We start from the raw sequence: 21384 nt of genomic DNA, 5'->3' as shown, positions 1-21384 counted from the left end.
GTAGATACCCGTGGGTGGCTCGGGTATCTATGCCCGGAAGCGGGAGCAAAATACCTGTATCTGCTCCACCCTCCCTCTGAAAGGGAGGCGATCCGAAAACCGGAAGTTCCATTTTTGGAACTCTGCTTTAATATACAACTGCCCTGGCATCTTTCAAGTGCCCAAATTAGCTCCAGAATAATATTATATTAGATATAGAATATATATATATAATATATATATATATATATATATATATATATATATATATATATATATATATATATATATATATATATATATATATATATATATATATATCTCTATCACACACACACACACACACCTAGTGAAACATCCATCAAGGAAATTTTTGCAGTGACAAAATTATATATTTTTTCTTATTTACATTATATCCATATAGCTCCAATAGAGTGTTCAGAGCGCAAAATTATTATTTTCTGGTTTGGCTGCATCAACCCCTTTATATATACACAGTATCTCACATAAGTGAGTACACCCCTCATGTTTTTGTAAATGTGTTATTCTATCTTTTCATGTGACAACACTGAAGAAATTACACTTTGCTACAATGTAAAGTAGTAAGTGTACAGTTTAACAGTGTAAATTTGCTGTCCATTCAAAATAACTCAACATACAACCATTAACGTCTAAACCGCTGGCAACAAAAGCGAGTAAACCCCCGAGTGAAAATGTCCAAATTGGACCCAATTAGCCATTTTCTCTCCCCGGTGTCATGTGACTCGTTAGTGTTACAAGGTCTCAGGTGTTGCTCTACATAAAGATGGCCTAGGCTATAAGAAGATTGCCAAGACCCTGAAACTGAGCTGCAGCACGGTGGCCAAAACAGTGCTTTTAACAGGACAGGTTCCACTCAGAACAGGCCTCGCCATGGTCGACCAAAGAAGCTGAGTGCACGTGCTCAGTGTCATATCCAGAGGTTGTCTTTGAGAAATAGACGTACGAGTGCTGCCAGCATTGCCACAGAGGTTGAAGGGGTGGGGGGGGTCAGCCTGTCAGTGCTCAGACCATACGCCACACACTGCATCAAATTGGTCTGCATGGCTGTCGTTCCAGAAGGAAGTCTCTTCAAAAGTTGCACAAAAAAGCCCACAAACATTTTGCTGAAGACAAGCAGACTAAGGACATGGATTACTGCAACCATGTCCTGTGGTCTGGTGAGACCAAGATGAACTTATTTGGTGCAGATGGTGTCAAGCGCGTGTGGCGGCAACTCGGTGAGGAGTACAAAGACAAGTGTGTCTTGCTACAATCAAGCATGGTGGTGGGAGTGTCATGGTCTGGGTTGCATGAGTGCTGCCATCACTGGGGAGCTACAGTTCATTAAGGGAACCATGAATGCCAACATGTACTGCTACATACTGAAGCAGAGCATGATCCCCCCTCCCTTTGGAGACTGGGCAGCATGGCATTATTCCAACATGACAACGATCCCAAATACACACCCAAGATGACCACTGGCTTGCTAAAGAAGCTGAGGGTAAAGGTGATAGAATGGCCAAGCATGTCTCCAGATCTAAACCCCATTACCGTATATACTCGAGTATAAGCCAAGTTTTTCAGGAAATTTGTTTGTGCTGAAAATGCCCCCCTCGGCTTATACTCGAGTCACCTTTTTGCGCCTGATCTCCCGGACTTTGGGGACCCGGTACCGGCCGGAGGTCCCCTGGACCCCAAACACATGTAGCCCCACTCTTTCTCTACAAGTATGCAAAGTTTGTTGTCCAGGGGACCACCAATTTTTCAAAGCCGGGCACCCCTTCTATAGCCTCCAATGTTAAACGGTAATTTCTCTGGTAAATTTGGGGACCCGGTACTGGCTGCTCATAGGTCCTCTGGACCCGGAACTTGGCACACCTGTAGCCCCATTTCTCATCTACAAGTGTGCAAAGTTTGTTGTCTAGGGGACCTACGGCAGAAGAGCACCAATTTTTCAAATCCAGGCACCCCTTCCTTATACTCCCATGTTAAACTTCAGTCGAGGCATGGGCATAGTGAGGCATGGGCACCGTGAGGCATACAGATGGACACCCTAGGCTTATACTCGAGTCAATAAATGTTCCCTTTTTTTGTGGTAAAATTAGGTGCCTCGGCTTATATTCAGGTCGGCTTATACTCGAGTATTTATACGGTAAGCATCTGTGGGGCATCCTCAAACGGAAGGTGGAGGAGCGCAAGATCTCCAACATCCACCAGCTTCTTGATGTTGCCATTGAGGAGTGAAAGAGGACTCCAGTGGCAACCTGTGAAGCTCTGGTAAACTCCATGGAAAATAATGGTGGCCACACAAAATATTAATACTTTGGGCCCAATTTGGACATGTTTTCTTAGGTGTGTACCAATTTTTGTTGCCAGCAGTTTAGACATTAATGGCATCGTATCAAAGTGTAATTTCTTCAGTGTTGTTACATAAAAAGATATAATAAAATATTTACAAAAATGGGAGGGGTGTACTCACTTTTGTGCGATACTGTAACCACTGCATGATAGACAATTCCGATAATCTTATATGTATGCACATGTATTATCTTTTAGGGGCCCATTTGTCAAACCATTAAAAATATTTGTCAATCCACCAACCCAGTACATGCCAGGTTCAGAATGGAATTCTGAACTGTTTAGTTGGTTACTGAGACATGTTTTTTTTAAATCACATTCACTTATGTAAATGTTTTTATACTTTTCCTAGTCTTTTTTTCATGAATGATTTGTAATGAATAAATACAGGCGGTCCCCGGATCTGTGGGTTTGTTCCCAAGTTGAACCTGTTCATAAGCCGGAACAAGTACATTTTTAAAGTGTAGCTCCAGCCCAAAAAAACATTTTTTAAGCTTTTTAGATAGCATATGGAAGAGTTAACACCCCTGTAACGTTTATTTTGCTGTCTGTGCCCCTGTTCAGAGGATTTAACCTCAATTTCTGTCCCAATGACAATTGGATTTTGAAAATGTTGGGTTGTTGTGGAAACCAGCCTTGGTGATAAACCATCAGTGGTGACACCTTTCCCCCCATGATAACTCTTACAGGAGTGAATTTCTCTTCCTAGGGGTAGATTTCCTCTCACTTCCTGTTGTCTCCCTCCGTTTGTAAGTCAGATGTTTGTAACTAGGGGACCACCTGTAGTTATTTTTAAAAACAAATAGTACAATATGCTTGAAAAGTACCTATATATACCTATTCTAGGACGTGGCATAGTATACCAGTAAGTGTGCTGTCGACAGTGCCACCCTGTGGTGACAACACTCATATACTTATATAATAAATAGGCAAGATAATTTTGAGTTCAGTTAAAGGGTTTGTTTCAACATTTCATATTCCTGGTGTACCATGTACTTGTATGAAAGAGCATCCTGTTCTCTTTGTATTGCTTCCTGTGTGTGAAATCCCTGGTGTTCCTGCCAGTCCCTCTGCTATCCTATTAAAAAAACTAACCACACTAAGCAGGCAAGCACACCGTGGTCAGTTCTCTAGTACTGCCTACTTTCCTCCCAAGATCAGACTTGTCCTGACACACACACCCTGCACAGCCTGTCAATGTGAGGATCAGTGTACTGTTGCTTCTCCCACCCCCCGCTCTTCTGTAGCTGAGAACAGAGGGAACTTATGGTATTTATAATGTTTATAATCTATACAAAAATGTTTTAAACCACTTGCTGACCGATGCACAACGATGTACATCGGCAGAATGGCGAATAGGCGTACCCCTATGTCCCTCCGTCATCGCAGGCTAGTGTGCATATCGCCAGAGGCTTGTGCACGCACCGCGGGTCCTGCAGACTATGTCCACCGGTGGCCCACGATTGTGAGATGGAGAGGCAGAGTGGGGAGATGCCCATGTAAACAAGGCAGTTCCCTGTTCTGCCTAGTGATATGACAGGAATCTACTGCTCCTAGTGATCAGGAGCAGTGATCGGTCATGTTCTAGTGAGCCCATCCCCCTTACGGTTAGAACACAGTGGGGGAACACACTTAAACCCTTGATCGCCCCCTAGTGTTAACCCCTTCCCTGCCAGTGACATTTATACAGTAATCGGTGGCTATTGTTAGCTCTGATTGCTGTATAAAATGTTAATAGTCCCAAAATAGCGTCAAAAGTGTCCGATCTGCCCGCGGCAATCATGATAAAAAATAAATAAATCATAGATTGCTGTCATTACTAATAAAAACAAATAAAAATGCCATAAATCTATCCCCTATTTTGTATACTCTATAATTTTTGCGCAAACCAATCAATATATGCTTATTGTGATTTTTTACCAAAAATATGTAGAAGAATACATATATATATTTTGGGGATATTATAGCAAAAATGAAAAAATATATACATTTTTGAAATTGTCAGTCTATTTTTGTTTTTAGCGCAAAAAAAAAAAAAAAATTGCAGAGGTGATCAAATACCACCAAAAGAAATCTCTATTTGTGAGGAAAAAAGGGACATCAATTCTGTTTGGGTGCAATGTTGCAAGACCGCACAATTGTCAGTTAAAGCGATGCAGTGCCGTATCGCAAAAAATGCTCTGGTCATTAAGGGGGTAAATTCTTCCGAGGTTGAAGTGGTTAAGCTCAAAGGGGGAACACAAAAGGAGAATTACCTTCCAAAGTTAAGGGACTTTAAAGGCATTGTATCAAAACTGATAATTCAAGTAGATAAAACATTTATTCAATCCCATAAATAAATAAATTGTAATGATGCATAAACACCACATAAATTGCACATTATCATGACCTCATCTCATCCATTAGAGTTAGCGGGACCTGTTGATAACATTCCTTATTCTGCAAGATATTCTGGCAAATGTTAACATATTGGTCCCTATTTATGATGACATTGCCTCCCTTGTTGGAGGGCTTCACTAAAACCTGAGTGTTTTCCTTAAGTGTGCAGAGAGAAAGAAAATAGCCCCTAATTGGGATTTTAACGACAACACCACTAGGTATCAAAAGAAAAAGTTTATTGGTGCATGTAAAATGGATCAATCACACATGCGATGGTGTTAAAAAAGAGCAGAAAAACAGAAATGAGTGTGCAGTGGGCCCTTTGATGAGAAAACATCAGAATAAATGGGAAGCAACCATCCAAGAAAAATTGTTCTCCTTCAAGGTGTGCCCAAGACATGCCCATTTTGAAGGATTAAACAGTAGTTGCGTAAATATTTTCTTGATTTTGCCTTGAAATTATAGAAGGTTTTGGGCTAGATTTTTACCCTCAGAGGAGGATTCTTTCTCGCTCTCAGGCTTAGAAAATAAACCACCTTCTTCCAATTTAATTAAGGTTTTCAAGTTCTGGAAATTCTGTACTGTGAAATATTTCCAGCATTTTCCTCAGCATTACTATAGGTACAAGATCTACATTCCTGATCATAAAGGAGCTTAAACCAAGCCTGAGAACATGGGCCGCCTCCTCAGAGTAAGAAAAAAAAGATTAATAAGGCGAACTGTTTTTTTTTATCATATATTAGTCCAGAGAGATTAACTTATTTTCCACCATTGGTGTCTGAACTAAAAAAAGATGCCAATCTAGAGTAGGTGTAGACGTTATGGGGGGGGGGGGGTATAGTTAGTCCTGCGGGAACTGATGTGCCACTTGTTGAGGCATCACCGCTGGGTGCTCCCCCAACGGCCCTTTCCTTAAACATGGTTTTGCGTATAGAAACCATCACCTGGTCACCACTTGCTTCCTGGGAGGAAGGCAATGATTTCCCTTCTGCTACATTGCAAAACTGGATGAAACATTACGTTTTTTTGTTACGGTTACAGTGTGACTCATATCCAGGATGCCTTTAAAGTCCCTTAACTTTGGAAAATAATTCTCCTTTTGTTGGTCTGGAAGTATCTGGAATTTGGCATTGTATGCTCACACCCCAAGATGTGGTAACTCTTTTTACGGGCTCATAAGACTGTGAAACAAAGACAGGAACCTCAATTTGGGACTAAAACAAGATAGTCAAGTAGAATTCCATATATACCACCAGTGTTGTAAGTAACAGCGTTTAAATAAACGCCATTACGCAACGATTGCCCTTCAAGGGGTAACTAGTAATCTACCTGATTACTATTACCCCATCGGCAACGCCGTTGCCATTACATTGGCGGCGTTACCGAGTTACTATGAGCGCGCGGGGGGGGGGGGGGGGCAGTCCGGGCAGACTCTCACTCTGTCAGGGGCAGGGCGGGATGGAGCTGGCCTGTGATTGGGTCACAGGCCAGCTCTGGGTCATGTATCGACGTTGTGACGCTGGCACATGAACGCGCCTGAAGTCTCGCCCGCAGCAGTGTAGTGTGATGGGTCGGGAGGGAGTGAGTCTGGCTCACCTCCCCACCGTCACCTCAGCCGCCGACATTGCGACATCTCCCAGTCCCCCGGCCGCCGCGGAGGCTCCACTCCACCCCACCACCAACGGTCCGGACTCCGGGGACACTCACTGTGCCAGCAGTGCACTGACCGACCGTGGCCCTGCGCAGGTGAGGAGGCGAGGCGAGCTGCATCGGATATAGTGAATCTATATTGTACAGTATTGCAGGGCAGGTGGAGTGTGATGATGATAATAATTGAACACAGTATTGCATTTGCTGGGCCTGCCATATACTGTACTGTACACTATACTGTATAACTGCACTACAAAATTCCTTTACAAATAATGCATATTTTAAAATGTTATTAGTAATAACTTATTAGTAATAACATTTTAAAATATGCATTATTTGTAAAGGAATTTTGTAGTGCAGTTATACAGTATAGTGTACAGTACAGTATATGGCAGGCCCAGCAAATGCAATACTGTGTACAATTATCATCATCACACTCCACCTGCCCTGCAATACTGTACAATATAGATTCAGTGTGCACTGCAGAAGTGTCACTCACACTGCACACAATCTATATTGTACAGTATTTCTGCCGCCTGGGCAGGTGGAGTGTGATGATAATAATTGTACACAGTACGAAATGTTCTAAAATACTGTATATAATGTTGTTATTCTTCAATCAGTTAATATAAACATCTTTGATATTAAAGGGTCACTAAAGGAAATTTTTTTTTTTGCTGAAATGACTGTTTACAGGGCATAGAGACATAATAGTTAACTGATTCCTTTTAAAAATGATTAAAAATAGATAAAAAAACAATCATATAATGTGCCTGCAGTGTAGTTTCGTTTTTGTTGTTGTTTCCTGGTTCTCTGATGTACAGAGAGCCACTAGAGGGCAGTCAGCCAATAGAGAGCAGTGATACTTTGTCTAAAACTCCTCAGCACCAATCCAGTTTCGTTTTACTCACACCTCCTTGATTAGTGACCACCGTGAGAAATCTCCCAGTACTGTGGTCATCAGGAAACAGGCAACCAGGAAGTGTCCAGAACAGAGGAGGATTTACAGCAACATGAATGCAAAAACGAACAATGAGGACATGAAACCAGGACTGCAGCAAGGTAAAGGAAGCTATTTAGCTAAAAAAAAAAATTCCTTTAGTGACCCTTTAAAGATGTTATAGAACGTATTTGCATTGTAGAATATAAAAAAAAAAAATCTCAGTTACTTTTCTGAGTAACTAGTTACTTTGCCAATAAAGTAACTGAGTCACTAACTCACTTACTTTTTCGGACAAGTAACTTGTAATTGTAACTAGTTACTTTTTTAAAGGAAGATGAACAACACTGTATACCACTGTATGGAGAACAGTAATAAATACCTTCTGAATGTCCGTAATGTCTGTTAGTTTTATGATTTTGTTCTTCTTTGATGATCCAGATCTGGAACTTTCAAAGCATAAGTAGCTAAAATAAATAAATATATGTTAAACACCCATGGATAGTTAAAGTAAGTTACTTGGTCAAAAAGCAGCAATTCTAAAAAGCTAGAATAATGCAGTTAGAACTTCTACTAATTAGATGTCCATAGTAGAACTGCCTAGCTAAATTGCCACCAGAAATAAGTGGCTTTTTATGGCAAATAAGGTGAGTAAAAGTGTAATTATTTTGGCATAAACTTGAGCTGTGTATATTTAGAAGTAACCCAATGCACCAGCTATGTTTTATATAAAAACACAAAAGTTCACTATCTGTCCCTACTAGATCTGAGAGTGGAGATGAAGCAGCACTTACTTTTCAGTGACATAAAGGACACCATTTCTGATGTAGTCAGTAGGCATTTTTTTGTCTCTGTTAATCAAGCAACAACGCCAGCCATTTTCACAAGCTGAGTAAAAAATTGAATTACAGAAAAAGTTACAGCAGTTTATCGATTAAATGCAGGGGTTTAACTTATCTATGCTAAGCACTTAGAATATTGTAATCCACTAGAATCCACTAGAACTTTTAGTTATAGATGCTTTAATCAATTTAGTACTATTTTGTAATACTCCTTCAATACCAGGACATTTTTCAGTGTTGTGATCGTTTGACTGAAACCTACTTTGTCGCACAACACTGTACCTAAATTAATATATAAATAAATAAATAAAAAGACAAAAAGGGCTTTATTTTTGTGGTATTTAATAACCCCTGGTTCTGTACTGCTTTTACAATGAAAAACTAAACAAAAAGACCAGAAAATTTGGAAAAACCTTTTCCTTTACTTTTGATTATAAAATGTACTGCATCAAAGAAAATGCCAGAACAGAATGGCCTGTTTTAGAAAGTAGACACCAAAAGGTTTTTACATTTTTTGCTACAGTTTTTTTAAACTGAAACATGCTGGTATTCAAGGGGTTAAAACAAAGAGTATGGTTATGGTGCACTAGATACATTAACGGTACGTGAACACTGAATGCAGGTTAATTAATACTGATGCATTTAATGACTAAATGGTTCTTACTAATTCTTTATGTGCCACCCATTTGATCTAATGAGGTGTCTACTTTCAGAAAATGACGCTAATAATTGTATTTGTTGCTCTTATAAGGAGAGGATGGGGGAGGCCACAGCATGATGCAGGAAGCATGCCAACACTTCACTATCTGTTGGATGCTGAGGATTCCTCCACGGGTTCTGGCTCTGCAATTGAGAAAAATTTGACTCGTGTCTTTTACACTGCTGTGTTTGCTTATTATCTGTAACGTGATGACAGGTCCTTCTTAAGCACTGCACAAAGTAGATGCAGTAGTCACCATTTTGCTGTATATTAAGCCCCATATATTTCTAATTGCATGAGACCTGCTGGAAAGTAACATGCATCTTGTAGTTTTACCTACAGCATCTGCAGTGAATCGCTCAGGGCCAGTTCACACTAGATGAAGTTCTGTGTGCTTTTTTTCTGCACTAAAAATGCATGCACAGTGTTTTCAATGTATTCCAATGGCTCTAGTTCACACCATGCAGTCAGTTTCCGGTGCAGGAGCTGACCAGAAACTGACTGCATTGGTGCAGATAAAAACGGAACTGCATCTGGTGTGAACTGGCCCTAAATGTGAAAAAATAAAAAGTAAAAATTATTTTTTAAAAACATCTTTTATAAAATGAGCCTTGACAAAAAGGTCCATCTGTACTGTATCTATCTATTTTTGCTGCTTGTCTGCTAACTGCACAATATTTTGTATATTCTGTTGCTCACCTCATCACAACCACCATACATGACACCTGTATGCATTTTCTGTACCCGATTTTGCAAACCATTTTATTGCTAGATAATTTTACCATTATACTAGTCTGATGAGTACTTCCTTAAGCTTCTGCATGTACAAAACAAAAAAACACACCATACACACTTTAATGCATTACCTGGCAATGGTCGCTCTGTTTCAGCTAAACTGAAGATCTCATGAAAACTGCTCTTTTTTGTACTATGATATCGCCCTCCCTCTTCATCGCGGCTTACTCCCTGTGGAGCTCCTGTGGCTACATTACTTCTTGAAGACACGGTTTGTATCTGAAAGTAAGCACAAGATATTTATCTTTGTTTTATACTTTATCTACATTCAGGGCCAGTTCACAACACGTGCAGTCCAGTGCGTTTATGATCTGCATCAAAAGCACACAGACAAAAGTTAAAATGGATTCCAAAAACATAGTTTACACCAGTGTAGGGTGTTTTAGTGCAGTCAAAAAAAGAACATGCTGCATTTTTTCCTGCATGGAATGCATCTGGAATGTGACAAAATGCATCAAAAACTTACTGGAACACATTAAAGCAAAGCAAAAAAACAAACAAAAAATAAATAAAAAAAGGAAAAATACAGGAAACTTTGTGCTTTCAGAATAGCATCTGGATTGCAAAATTATGATGTGAACAGGCCCTTAAATTTAAACACAATTTGAAAATTACAGATCAGCAGGCTTGAGTACTGATTAGCAAAACCAAGGCTTCTAATGTAGAATTGATCAAAGAATTCTGTAAATTTTCATACTAACTAAATCTGTTGGAGATTTTTAAATACAGCTCGACGTACAGCAGAGGGACCCCACCCAGAATGCAGGATCACCTCCATCGGAGTGAATCCGATGAATCACTAGCAAAATTTTGTTTCAGGTCATACAATCGATTAGGTGGTCTTCAGAATCAGTTCTGTAAAGCTCTTCGGAATGATGCAAGGTGCCATGCATTAATTATCCGGTACTCAAACATTTGCTTTATAAAATATATTCTGCATGTGAGATAGTGTGTCTTAGCTTCTTAAAGGCAAGGACCGATGTGAATATACAGTATAAAGAGAGCGGTATAAAATTGTTAACACTATAAAAATGCCTAGTTAATAAATTTGCTGCAGACTTACTACTGATAACATCTATACCATCTAGGCATAACACTCTTCATACCCTCTGATGCAGCTTTATCAAAAGAAAAATGTGACAAATCAAACTAATAAGCATTTTCTCAAGATTCACTACTTTAAAGATGCTGGTAACTATCTCACTCACTCACTCTATCTCAGACATATAGCATAATAACCCCAATAACCAGTGTTTGGTAACCTCTTCACCTCAATGTCACAACTACGCAAGACTGAATGCCAGCGGGGGAAGAAGAGGAGGATCAGGCTGCTCCAAGCAAAAATCACTGCACAGAGCAGTTTAAGGGTTTGTAAAGCTTTGTGTTTTTTCACCTGAGCCCTGAACTTCCTTGGGCGCGATCCCACGTCGTTCTCCCTGTGGCTTCTTGGCTCTTCATTGGACAAATTGATAGCAGCACAGCCATTGGCTCCCGCTGCTGTCAATCAAATCCAATGACTTTGGGCCGAGTCATACACTCGGCGGCTATGTACGCCGAGTGTATGACACGGTAGCAGGCCTGCAAGGTAACCCCCTTGCTTCCCAGCGAGGTTAGCTATTGTGAGGAGGAGCCACGAGAGCTGCCATGGGACCTCAGAAGTGGACGATTGGGCCACTCTGTGCAAAACGAACTGCACAGTGGAGGCAAGTATAATATGTTTGTTTGTTTTTTAAACCTGAACCTTTAGTATCACTTTAAGCATAACATGTTTTTTTTTTAAAGCCAAGCCTTTAATATCACTTTAGGAGAGACAGATTAGGTTGTGACATCACATGCCAGCCACATAAAAAAAAAAAAAAAAAAAAAAAAAAAGAAGGTTAAAAAAAAATTCTATGATAATATAGGTGAATGAAATCATGCAATTCTATAGGGTGCATTACAATATGTTCAAAAATACTTTAAGCTTTACTTAACACTACTGCTCCCCTCTACATTGAATTTTAAAACTTTTCTTTGCTTTGGTACAAGTTCATGAGGACAATACACCGACCACCACCATCATGTTTGGCATTCACTTGATTATTACCCTAGAAAATTGCCATTTCTGCCCCCCCCCCCCCCCCCCCATTATTTGGCTCCCATTCATTTTAATAGGGTTTGGATTTGTCACCAGAATTATAGCAATGTTCTCCAAACCCTGCTCAAACCGGTCTCGGGTATGGAAAACATGAGGTAAAGCCATCCATAACTCCTCTCTTGGTCTATGAAGAGTGGTTGGTTTTAGTTGAGGTCTAGAGTTACCCCAAATGAACAAGGCAATTAATTGCTTAAGACTGTATAGGCATTAATGCGAGAACAAACATTTTAATTTGGAAGTAAACCCTGTTTTTGAACTTGTACCTACAGGTAAGCCGATAAGGCTTACCTGTAAGTACATATATAGAATACATTGATATTTGGGGGACCTTACAAAATAAATGTTAAACTAAGTATTTTAAAAATACATTTTATTGAAGATTACACACATTGTTTTAAAAAAAGAAAGAAAGAAGAGGAATCGAGATAATTAAAATCAAGGTTACAAGCTAGTTGTCCAGGGTATAGTCATCCTGGTTAAGAGATCGGGTTGAATTGGCTGACTGATTTTGCGGGCTAACCTGCTTCGTCAGGGCCTCAGAAGTTCTCAAAAATATACTGTAGGCCGTTATCAGCTTGATGGCAAGTGAGCCTGGGTAGCCCGTGGGAATAGTCTCTAACCAACTCCGGTGGGAGGAAATCTCCACATATGTATATGGACGGAATTTTATTAAGGCTTTAACAGTCACTGCTAACATGTACCTGAAAGTTCTTTTGAATATGATAAGGAAGCCCCAAAATTGAGGGGAAGAGAAAATATCAGATGCACCCTAGGGCGCCCTGATAGACATTTTGAATTGGATGGATTCTTCCAAACGATCTTCCTTCCAACTGTTAATATTAAACTTCCAAATGCAAGTATATCTCCGTGTTGATGGCTAGCCATGGTACCTGTAAGCACAGTGAATATCTCCTAAATCTGCACGCTTTGACACTGCATGTCAGCGATTAAAGGGTGGCACTGGAGAGCTTTGTTCTAAAGTAAGCATTTCATGATGTGCTAGTATGCAGTGCATACTAGCACATTATACCTCTACCTTTACTACAGCTTTAAAATGGTTCTAAAAGGCTGAAGGTTTTTTACCTTCATGCATTCTATGCATGTACAAAAAAAACTGTGCAGCTCCTCCCCCATACTTACCCAAGCCCGATCCCGATCTCAGTTCAGCGATGTGCAGGAGAGCAGCAGCTCTCCCATCTCACTGGCTGAGATGCAGAGCCATTAGCTCTTGGTGCGGTCAATCACAGCCAATGAGAACAGAGCGAGGGGGGGGGGCGGAGACATGCTCTCTGTGTCTTATGGACACAGAGTCGGCTTGGGAGCGAGCACGCATTAGTTCCCCAATAGCAAGTGACTTGCTATGGGAGCACTCAGCAAGAGGGAGGAGCACACAGAGCAGCGGCTCAGCTCAGGTATCCTCATAGCAAGCGGTTTGCTGCGAGGGCACTTGGCAAGAGGGATCCGAGAAGAGGAGGATCGGGGCTGCTCTGTGCAAAACCACTGCACAGAGCAGGTAAGTATGACATGTTTGACAGTTAAAAAAATAAATAATTGCTTTCCTTTACACTTTAACCTCTCTAGTTATATTTTCGACACCTTCATGCACCTACTTACACAGCTGTGTTCTTTAAACAAAGCAAAACACAGTAACAATTTTTATTTACGCAGCAGGGATCTGGAAAACTTGACTCTTATGCCCTCCAATAGGATCTTCTTGGAACGCATATAGTTTAATTCACAAGCAGCTCTTTCTGGTGTTGTTTCTGGCAGCCCCTTAGTCTAAATTTAACAACTCTACTTAAAAGTGGTTCTAAAGTCAGAAGGTGAAGCAACCCCCCTCATACTTACCCAAGACCTCATCTGGATCCAGCAATGTTACATAAGAGTCTTGGCTGCCCGGGTCTCTACCTCCTCATTGGCTGAGACAGCAGAGGGGCACCATTGGCTCTCGTTGCTGTCAAAGTCAGTGAGCCAATGAGCAGAGGAGGGGGTGGGGCCTAGACACAGCTCCTCCTCTGAATAGACACACAGCACCAGCTCGACTCGGGTGACCCCATAGAAAGCTGCTTGCTGTGGGGGCACTTGGCAGGAGAGAGGGGCCAGGAGTGATGGCAGGGGACCAGAGAAGAGGAGAATTGGGGCTGCTCTGTGCAAAACCACTTTAACTTGTTTGTTATTTTAAAAAGAAGATAGACTTTAGTATCACTTTAAAGTGGTAATAACCCTTACATTAAACTGTCTAAGTGATTAGCCTCAGGCGACAGTGTGGAAGCAAATCCTCCTACATAAGCTGTACCTGTTTATCTGCAGCCTCTCTCCTCCATAGCCTTCCAAAGTACACAGATTATATAATATTTCTCAGATTCCAGAAAGTGGGGAATCTGATGTCACACATTCCGAGTGTATTCTGACACCTGAATGATGAGAATGGACAGCCCCCCCTCTTTTTCAAATCTTATGGGGAAAAGATGCACATTTGCGGCTGTAAATCACCTCCTTTGCGCTGGAGGTGGCTGGCTACCACAATGGATTGTCTAGTGTCGGAAAAACTTAAAGAAGTAGCATATACAGATAGCAAAGGCAGGGCAGCCAGAACCCACATTAGGTGCCATGGATTGAGGCTAGTACACACTATTTAAGAATATGCATTGTTCATTTTAAAGGTTTACAACCACTTTAATACCGGCTGCAACATATCTATTGATTACCCAGGAATCGACTGCATCTTACCCAGTTTACAAATATGAATTAGTGGGTGGTATTTTGCTTGAACTAGGTGTAGGTTAGCAACACTTATATTATGTTACGCACATGCTCAAAAAAAATGTGGGACTTATGGTTCAGGCTTCCTAATCTAAAAGAAATCTGAATTGTGAAGGTGGTCTCATACAAAGGTCTGTGGCAGGTCTAAATAAATTTCCTTTATCGGGAGTAGGGTAACTTATCTCAAGGCAACAGCAATCAAAAGTCTTAGTAAGCCATTTATAGCGAAATGCTGCTATAAAACAGAAAAGAAAAAAAAAACTTTATAGTGTAAAACAAGTTAGTAAGCTTGCAGCAAACCCATTCAGAATTTTAGCAGAAGTGCAAGTAAAAATGCACAGATCACCAAACAGGCTCATTGGTGCAAATCTAGTTTAACTGTTAGTTATACACAAGATGCCAAAGTAAAAATAGTTCCACTCTAGGATCCATACCTTGTCATGCCCTGACAGCTAGCAGGAAAGGAAACAAACACATATGTGACAGTGACAAAAGAAAAGGTGACGGCTTGTTTACATTATTATGCACACATTACACACAGAAATTGAGTGAAAATGTACACAACACAACAAAATGAACAGTTGCAATGAACAGTCTACTGCTATTTTCTAAGTCACGATAAACTATGGGAACTAATAAATAAATAAAATTGTAAAGCCCAGTGTCAAGGTACCTGCATTGCCATTTCCATGTCTGATTTTACATTTATACTTCTATACCACAATGAATATACTCTATCTAGTGTAGGAAGCAAGGCTGCAATTCTAAGATTGTACACTTAGGGGAAACTTCTGTTTTTATATTGTTTGCTGTATTTGACAGGGCCAAGTATGCATCATAACAGCATGAAAAAAAAAAAAAAAAAAAATACATACATACATATGCACAAACACCCACTTATCTTTTCAAGGCATCTTTCTGATAGTGGCCGAGAAAGGGTTAAAAACCGACGCAAAGCACCTCTGCAGAGGCACATTGCCAGTGATATAGCCACGGTGTCCCATTGATTTCAGTGGGCAGGAGAGGTGGAGGAGCGGTATATACACACCTCTCCAAAGATGCGGCTAGCAGGACTTTTTTTTACCGTCCTGCTAGCGCACCGCTCCAGTGTGAAAGCCCTCGGACTTTCACACTGGAGACACAGCAGCGGCTGTTTATGGTCGATTTGCAAACCGCTCCAGTGTGAAAGGGATCTTATAGTGTACTGACAATATTCTACCTTTTTTTCTAGGCCTTCTGCAAAAGTATATACCTGACATATAAAGCGATTTCCTCTCAAACGTAACTTTCCCCAGGGACCCTACACATCATCCAGCATTGACAGTAAAAAAAAAAAAGATCCAAATCATGCCTCCAGTGTGCAAAGCTTTTAGGATGGTATACTTATCCTTTCCAAATCAGGATACGCCTCAATTTTGGACATCAGGACACCGCAGAAGAATACCATCTTTCTGAACATTTTGCACACCAGAGGCAATATCTGTATGTTTTTGCCACCTAAGCTGCACAATGTGTGGATCAGTCTTATGCTATTATTGCACGTTGCTCTGAATGCTGATCTATTACTTGCCTTTCTAAAGAATCACACAATAAAGATGTCTAGCTCTATAAATAGGTTCTACCTGCATTTAGATTTTTGAAAATGCCATGTTTGGACACAACTTGCATCTTTGGATTTGTCTTCTACATAGAGGACTCATTGCTCTGTGGTTGAGATGTTTTGCAGTTTACAGAATTTTACCAAAAGGCTATGCGCCTATATGATTTTCTCATGCTATATTTGGAGATGTAGTGAATATAAAAAGTCTACGCACCACTGTAAAAATGTCAGGTTTTTGAGATTTAAAAAAAATAAATCAAACCAAGAAAAATCACTTCGGAATGTTCTCATCTTTAATGTGACCTATAATCCGTGCAATTCAAAAAAAAATAAAAAATTAAATCTTTAAAAGGGGGGGAAAAAAAATCTTATATATGCACAGCCTTGAACAAATACTTTGTTGAAGGTCAGGCCTCTGGCTGAGCCATTCAAAACTTTAATCTTCTAGTAAGCCATTTTCTTTTTAGGTATGCTTTGGGTAATTTTTATTTCCATTGCATCTTGTGGGTGGATTGGGTGGTGTCATTTGGCTGCTCTGTGCTGGGAGTGGGACCTAAATGCTTGTGTTTGCAGCCATCTCTTGATTAATGTTGTGAGATATTCCTTACTTCATCAATGAGACAGATGTTATCATTTATAATACAGATCATACCATTTCCAATTTTTAGCATCTGCTGCACAAAACCATATACTACACAAGTGATTTGGGATATATTAACTGCTTCCTTTCCAGCGTACGTATATTTATTCTCATTGGTGATGGAAGCAGTTACCAGGATCATAAACTTGGTATTGTTTTTCAGAGCAGGTTAATCGGTTGGGCCGGCAACCCACAAGGGAGATGAAGCAACATCCATGCCCCAGTCTCCTCTGTGACAAATGAGGCCATAAGTGATGAGGATTTCAACACTTCTAGTCTTGGTGCGGTTAGACCCCTGATCTCTTCATAAAAGGAGTACCTTTTATTGCCCAAGCTATCACATGGGGTGTTGTAAAGTTGAATTAAAAAAACAAATTAATACATTTAAAGCCATCTTGATCCACGCATGGTGCTACTGGGGTATTATGAATGACATCATAGCCCTTGACATATAAAGTTATGTTTATCCTTTGCACTTTACTATGCCCAAAGAGAGATTCTACTTAGATGGAAGCAACCCAATCCACCCACAATCACTGGATGGGTGTCTGTGGTAAATGCGGTCTTACAAAATAACTTAGGAGAGTAGAAATTATCCCAAGAAGTTTGACAAGGTGTGGTCCACCTGGATTGATCCCCGTGGTCCAACTGAACCTGCAGATGGGTAAACTCTTTTCTTCTTGAAGTTGGAACCTAAAAAGTGATTTGCGTTATTCTCCTTCTCTGCGCCACTTTCTCTCTGGTCTTCTCTCCTCCTCTTCTCCCCAATCTCCCCTTCTTTTTTTCCTCCCATATTCATCCCCCCCTCCCCTTCTCTTCCCTTTTCCTGAGAGGAGTTAGGGTTTTATAAAACCGTGGAGAAGGCCTTGAATGACTAGGAGACATTTGTTTCCTCTAAATGCCTTTTGGGAATGCTACTATGACGTATTGTGTACTTTAAACCCTTCTGTGTTGGATCTGGATTGTGAAAACCTTTATTATTATTATTTGTCCCCATATTTAATATGTACATTTTAATAAACCTTTACCTGTTAAACTGCTATGCCTGCACTGCACGGGCCAACAGCTCATTTTGTCTAGGGGTGGGCAGAAAGCATATACTCACCCAATCCTCCAGACAAGGGCACTCAGCCACGGGCCAGCGGTGGACTGTTCCTGGTCTTTGGAGCCTGCTCTAGGCGTGATGACGTCAGGAACAGTCCACTATTCAGAATTGCTGATGCGTCTTGGGGTGCCAGACCAAACTTGTGCGGGAAGGATCAGAGGATCAGGTGAGTATATCTCCTCTTTTTTGGGACTTTAAATAAAATTAAGAAAAAATAAACATTTAACGCCCACCTACACAAATGGAAATGAACACATAGGTCCCGTGTGCATATATAAACAGTCAATGCACCACACGTGAGGCATCATTGCAAACTTCAGAGAGCAATAATTCCAGTGCCAGAGCTCACATTTAAAAAAGTAATTCCACGTTTGATCAGGAAAAAATAAAAATAAAAAAACACATTCCCTTCTGGGTGATCTATATACATTACAAGGATTTCAACAAATTTTGTTGCAGGTTCCTACCTTTTGTTATTTTGATGAAATCCCTGTGTTTGACTGTGTTCATGTGGTAAGTGAATCGAATGGGTGTGGTTTTGTAATTATCTATCGGCTGCTGCACCTGCAGGGCTCTAATGAGGAAAATTGCAGGATCTGCATTCCTATAGAAGTGATTTCCTATTGGGAGTATCTCACCAAAGATGACAATTGTCGCAGGGGATGGCTGAAATCTGACTTGCATCTTAGTGCAGACTTCTAAGAAAATCAGTAAGCCAGTCACACAAGCAGGAAATTATGTTTCTGGGGGGAATCCTGTGTACAGAACACCTTCAGGTGGCCATATTGCATTTTACAGGAAATTACAGAGCTGCACATTGAAAAGGAAAGGCAATTTTAATAACATTTAATTACAATAGGACTTAAAGGGGTGTTCCAGACAATATTTATGTTTATTAAGTCAGCAGCTACAAAAAGTGTAGCTGCTGGCTTTTAATAAACAGACACTTACCTGTTCCAGCGACGCGCCGGCCGGGGCTCCTCTCCCCCCTCCCCGGCCGGCATCTTCATTGTCACTGTGGGCACCTGGCCGTGACAGCTTTCGGCTTCACGGCCGGGCACCCACTGCGCATGCGCGAGCGGCACTGCGCATGCGCGCGCTGTTTGATTGGACAGGCGATCGCTTAGGACCTGTCACGTGTCCTAGGCGATCGCCTACAGGGAGGGGCTGCAATAAGGCGATTAAGCTTAATCGCCTTACCAGGCCCTCGGCGGAAGGAGGAAGTGGGACAGGAAGTCCCACTCCTCCTGAAGCCCCCACTCCCCCCCCAAAAAAATGACATGCCAAATGTGGCATGTAAGGGGGTGAGGAGTGGGATAAGCGGAAGTTCAATTTTTGGGTGGAACTCCGCTTTAAGTCGTAATTATGCTATATATCCCCCCCCCCCCCCATTTGAAAGTGGGGTTACCCTTTAACTCTAAATTGATAACATGTAAACGGCTTTCAAAGCGTTGCCCGTGGATAATTGGGTTTTATATTTTATTTTGTTTGTGTGCACTAAAAATTTATTTAAGTGTATTCTTGTGGAAAACAGGCATTTGATTTATGGCTGTGCAAATATTAAGCGACATGAAGGTTTGCAACAATCACAATTTTCATCTGCAGTGCCTCTGCTTTCAGAAAAAACATACAATTTTTTGGGGATCTAAGTCAGGGATCTTCAAACTACGGCCCTCCAGCTGTTGCAGAACTACACATCCCAGAGACATGACTAGGCATGATGGGAATTGTAGTTCAACAACTGGAGGGCCATAGTTTGAAGACCCATGATCCAAGTAGTTTGTTCTAGCAAAAAATGTTTTCGTGGTTTGTCATTAAATGAATTATTTGTTAAATGGGATTGTTGGGTCCAAAATTCAGGTTTTGTTTTTTGGTGTAGATATTGGCTTGCATAGCTGTGCAACACCAAACCTGTATTTTCAGACCTATAGCGTGCAGATTTTAAACTTTACCCTTTGTCCCCCCCCCCCCCCTTTTATTTGATATCCCTGTTCTTTTGTCCTAGATTGACAATGTTCACCATATTTTATCTAATGAGGAGAAGCGTGGTTACCCTGTGCTGCTCACCTGAGACTAAATTAATTCTCCTACCCATACACCTGGGGAAGAAGGTGTCCTGAAAATCACAAAAGGGAACCAGGAAGGCTTTTATCATCTGAGATATCTGTTCAGTATACAGAAAATTACAATGACACTGGAATTCTTGCAGGATCAACAAGTATTTTCTAGCACTGACAGAAAATATACTTCACCCAATAAAAAATAAAATGAATGCAACCACCTCATCCAAGAACTGATGAGCACATTTTGTTCTTGGTTTTATATATACACTTTAAACTTTAATTTGTTTTAATTTTTCTAAATATTTAAGTTTTTTTTTTTTTTTTTTTTAAGACTAAAAAAAAATATTTTGTTGGCTATAGATTCAGTAGTCGGGAAAGATTAACAAAAAAAAGTATCCAAAAGCCAATAGATGCCATTCTGTGGAGATCGTTTTACAAAAAGGACGGACATGTATGGCCTAATATTCTTATATAATGGTAAATCCCAACCTCAAAGTAAACTATCAAGTACCCCCCCCCCCCCCCATAAGCATATTATACAATTATGCAGCATGAAAATAAGCATAGGAGCAGCGAAACTAAAGATGTAAGCACAAATAATGCCATGCTTGTGAGCAGAGGAGAATATGGGCTAGACAGTGCATGCACTATTTTCCAAGTCACATGCAAAATGTATTTGTGCACACTAAATGAATGCCTTTTTCCCCCAGAATTCTGTGTGAAATGTTACTTGTCCCAATTAATTTAATTGACTTATGTGGCTCAAATTAGAAACTTTCAAAATGGTTTTAGTAAGCATGACAAAATTCTTTGACTATGCCAATTTTTTTTTTCCTACTAAAATTGAGAAAATGGTTTTGGATTTTAGAATCGTGAATACTTTTAGAGATTTAAGAGCACTGGCATCTTATGCTTGTAAGAGTAAGTATACAGGAAGAATTAAACAACATTTAGCCTTTAACACAAGGCTTACCCTTCTTGATACAGTTGCATTTGTTCGTTCTTTAAGCTGTGGGTCAGTGGGTAGATTTGTCCAGATAATGTAAGGAGTGTCATATTTGTCTCGAAGTCGTGGGCAACGTTTGAAAACAAAGTCTATGAGAAAAAACTTAATACCAGCATAAAGTCCTGTATAGAAACACAATAAGATGTGGGTAAGTAATGGTATTGAATATGTAAACGTACAAACAATTCATGTTAATGTATAAAACTAAACAGGGGGTGAGTGAGAGCAGTTGGCTCAGGCTCTCAGCCGTGCGCTGAGAGGCTGAGACACAGCGGTCTTGCAAATACAATTGTTTTGGAAAAAATATACTTTTTTGAATAAAAAAAAATAGTAAAAAACTGTAAAGTTATCCCAATTTTTTTTTATATTGTGAAAGATAATGTTTTGCTGAGTAAATTGATATCCC

The 21384-nt window shown here is 40.3% G+C and overlaps 1 protein-coding gene across 3 annotated transcripts in view; it reads right to left on the bottom strand.

The window, feature by feature from the left end:
• GRAMD4 (GRAM domain containing 4) overlaps positions 1-21384 on the bottom strand; it is a 204973-nt gene that overhangs the window by 10300 nt on the left and 173289 nt on the right. For 2 of the 3 annotated variants that reach the window (XM_040343640.1, XM_040343642.1), the window contains 5 exons: positions 20946-21100; positions 14999-15016; positions 9736-9883; positions 8122-8215; positions 7710-7794 (listed from right to left, as the gene is read on the bottom strand). In XM_040343640.1, the coding sequence (XP_040199574.1) occupies positions 7710-7794; positions 8122-8215; positions 9736-9883; positions 14999-15016; positions 20946-21100 (500 nt within the window). The remainder of the gene's footprint in view (positions 1-7709; positions 7795-8121; positions 8216-9735; positions 9884-14998; positions 15017-20945; positions 21101-21384) is intronic. The other variant, XM_040343641.1, reaches the window with a different exon arrangement.

This window comes from Rana temporaria, chromosome 3 (genome assembly GCF_905171775.1).
Source record: "Rana temporaria chromosome 3, aRanTem1.1, whole genome shotgun sequence".
Taxonomy (NCBI): Eukaryota; Metazoa; Chordata; class Amphibia; order Anura; family Ranidae; genus Rana; species Rana temporaria.
Note: the sequence above shows the minus strand (reverse complement) of the source record. Positions and strands in the feature narration are given on the sequence as shown.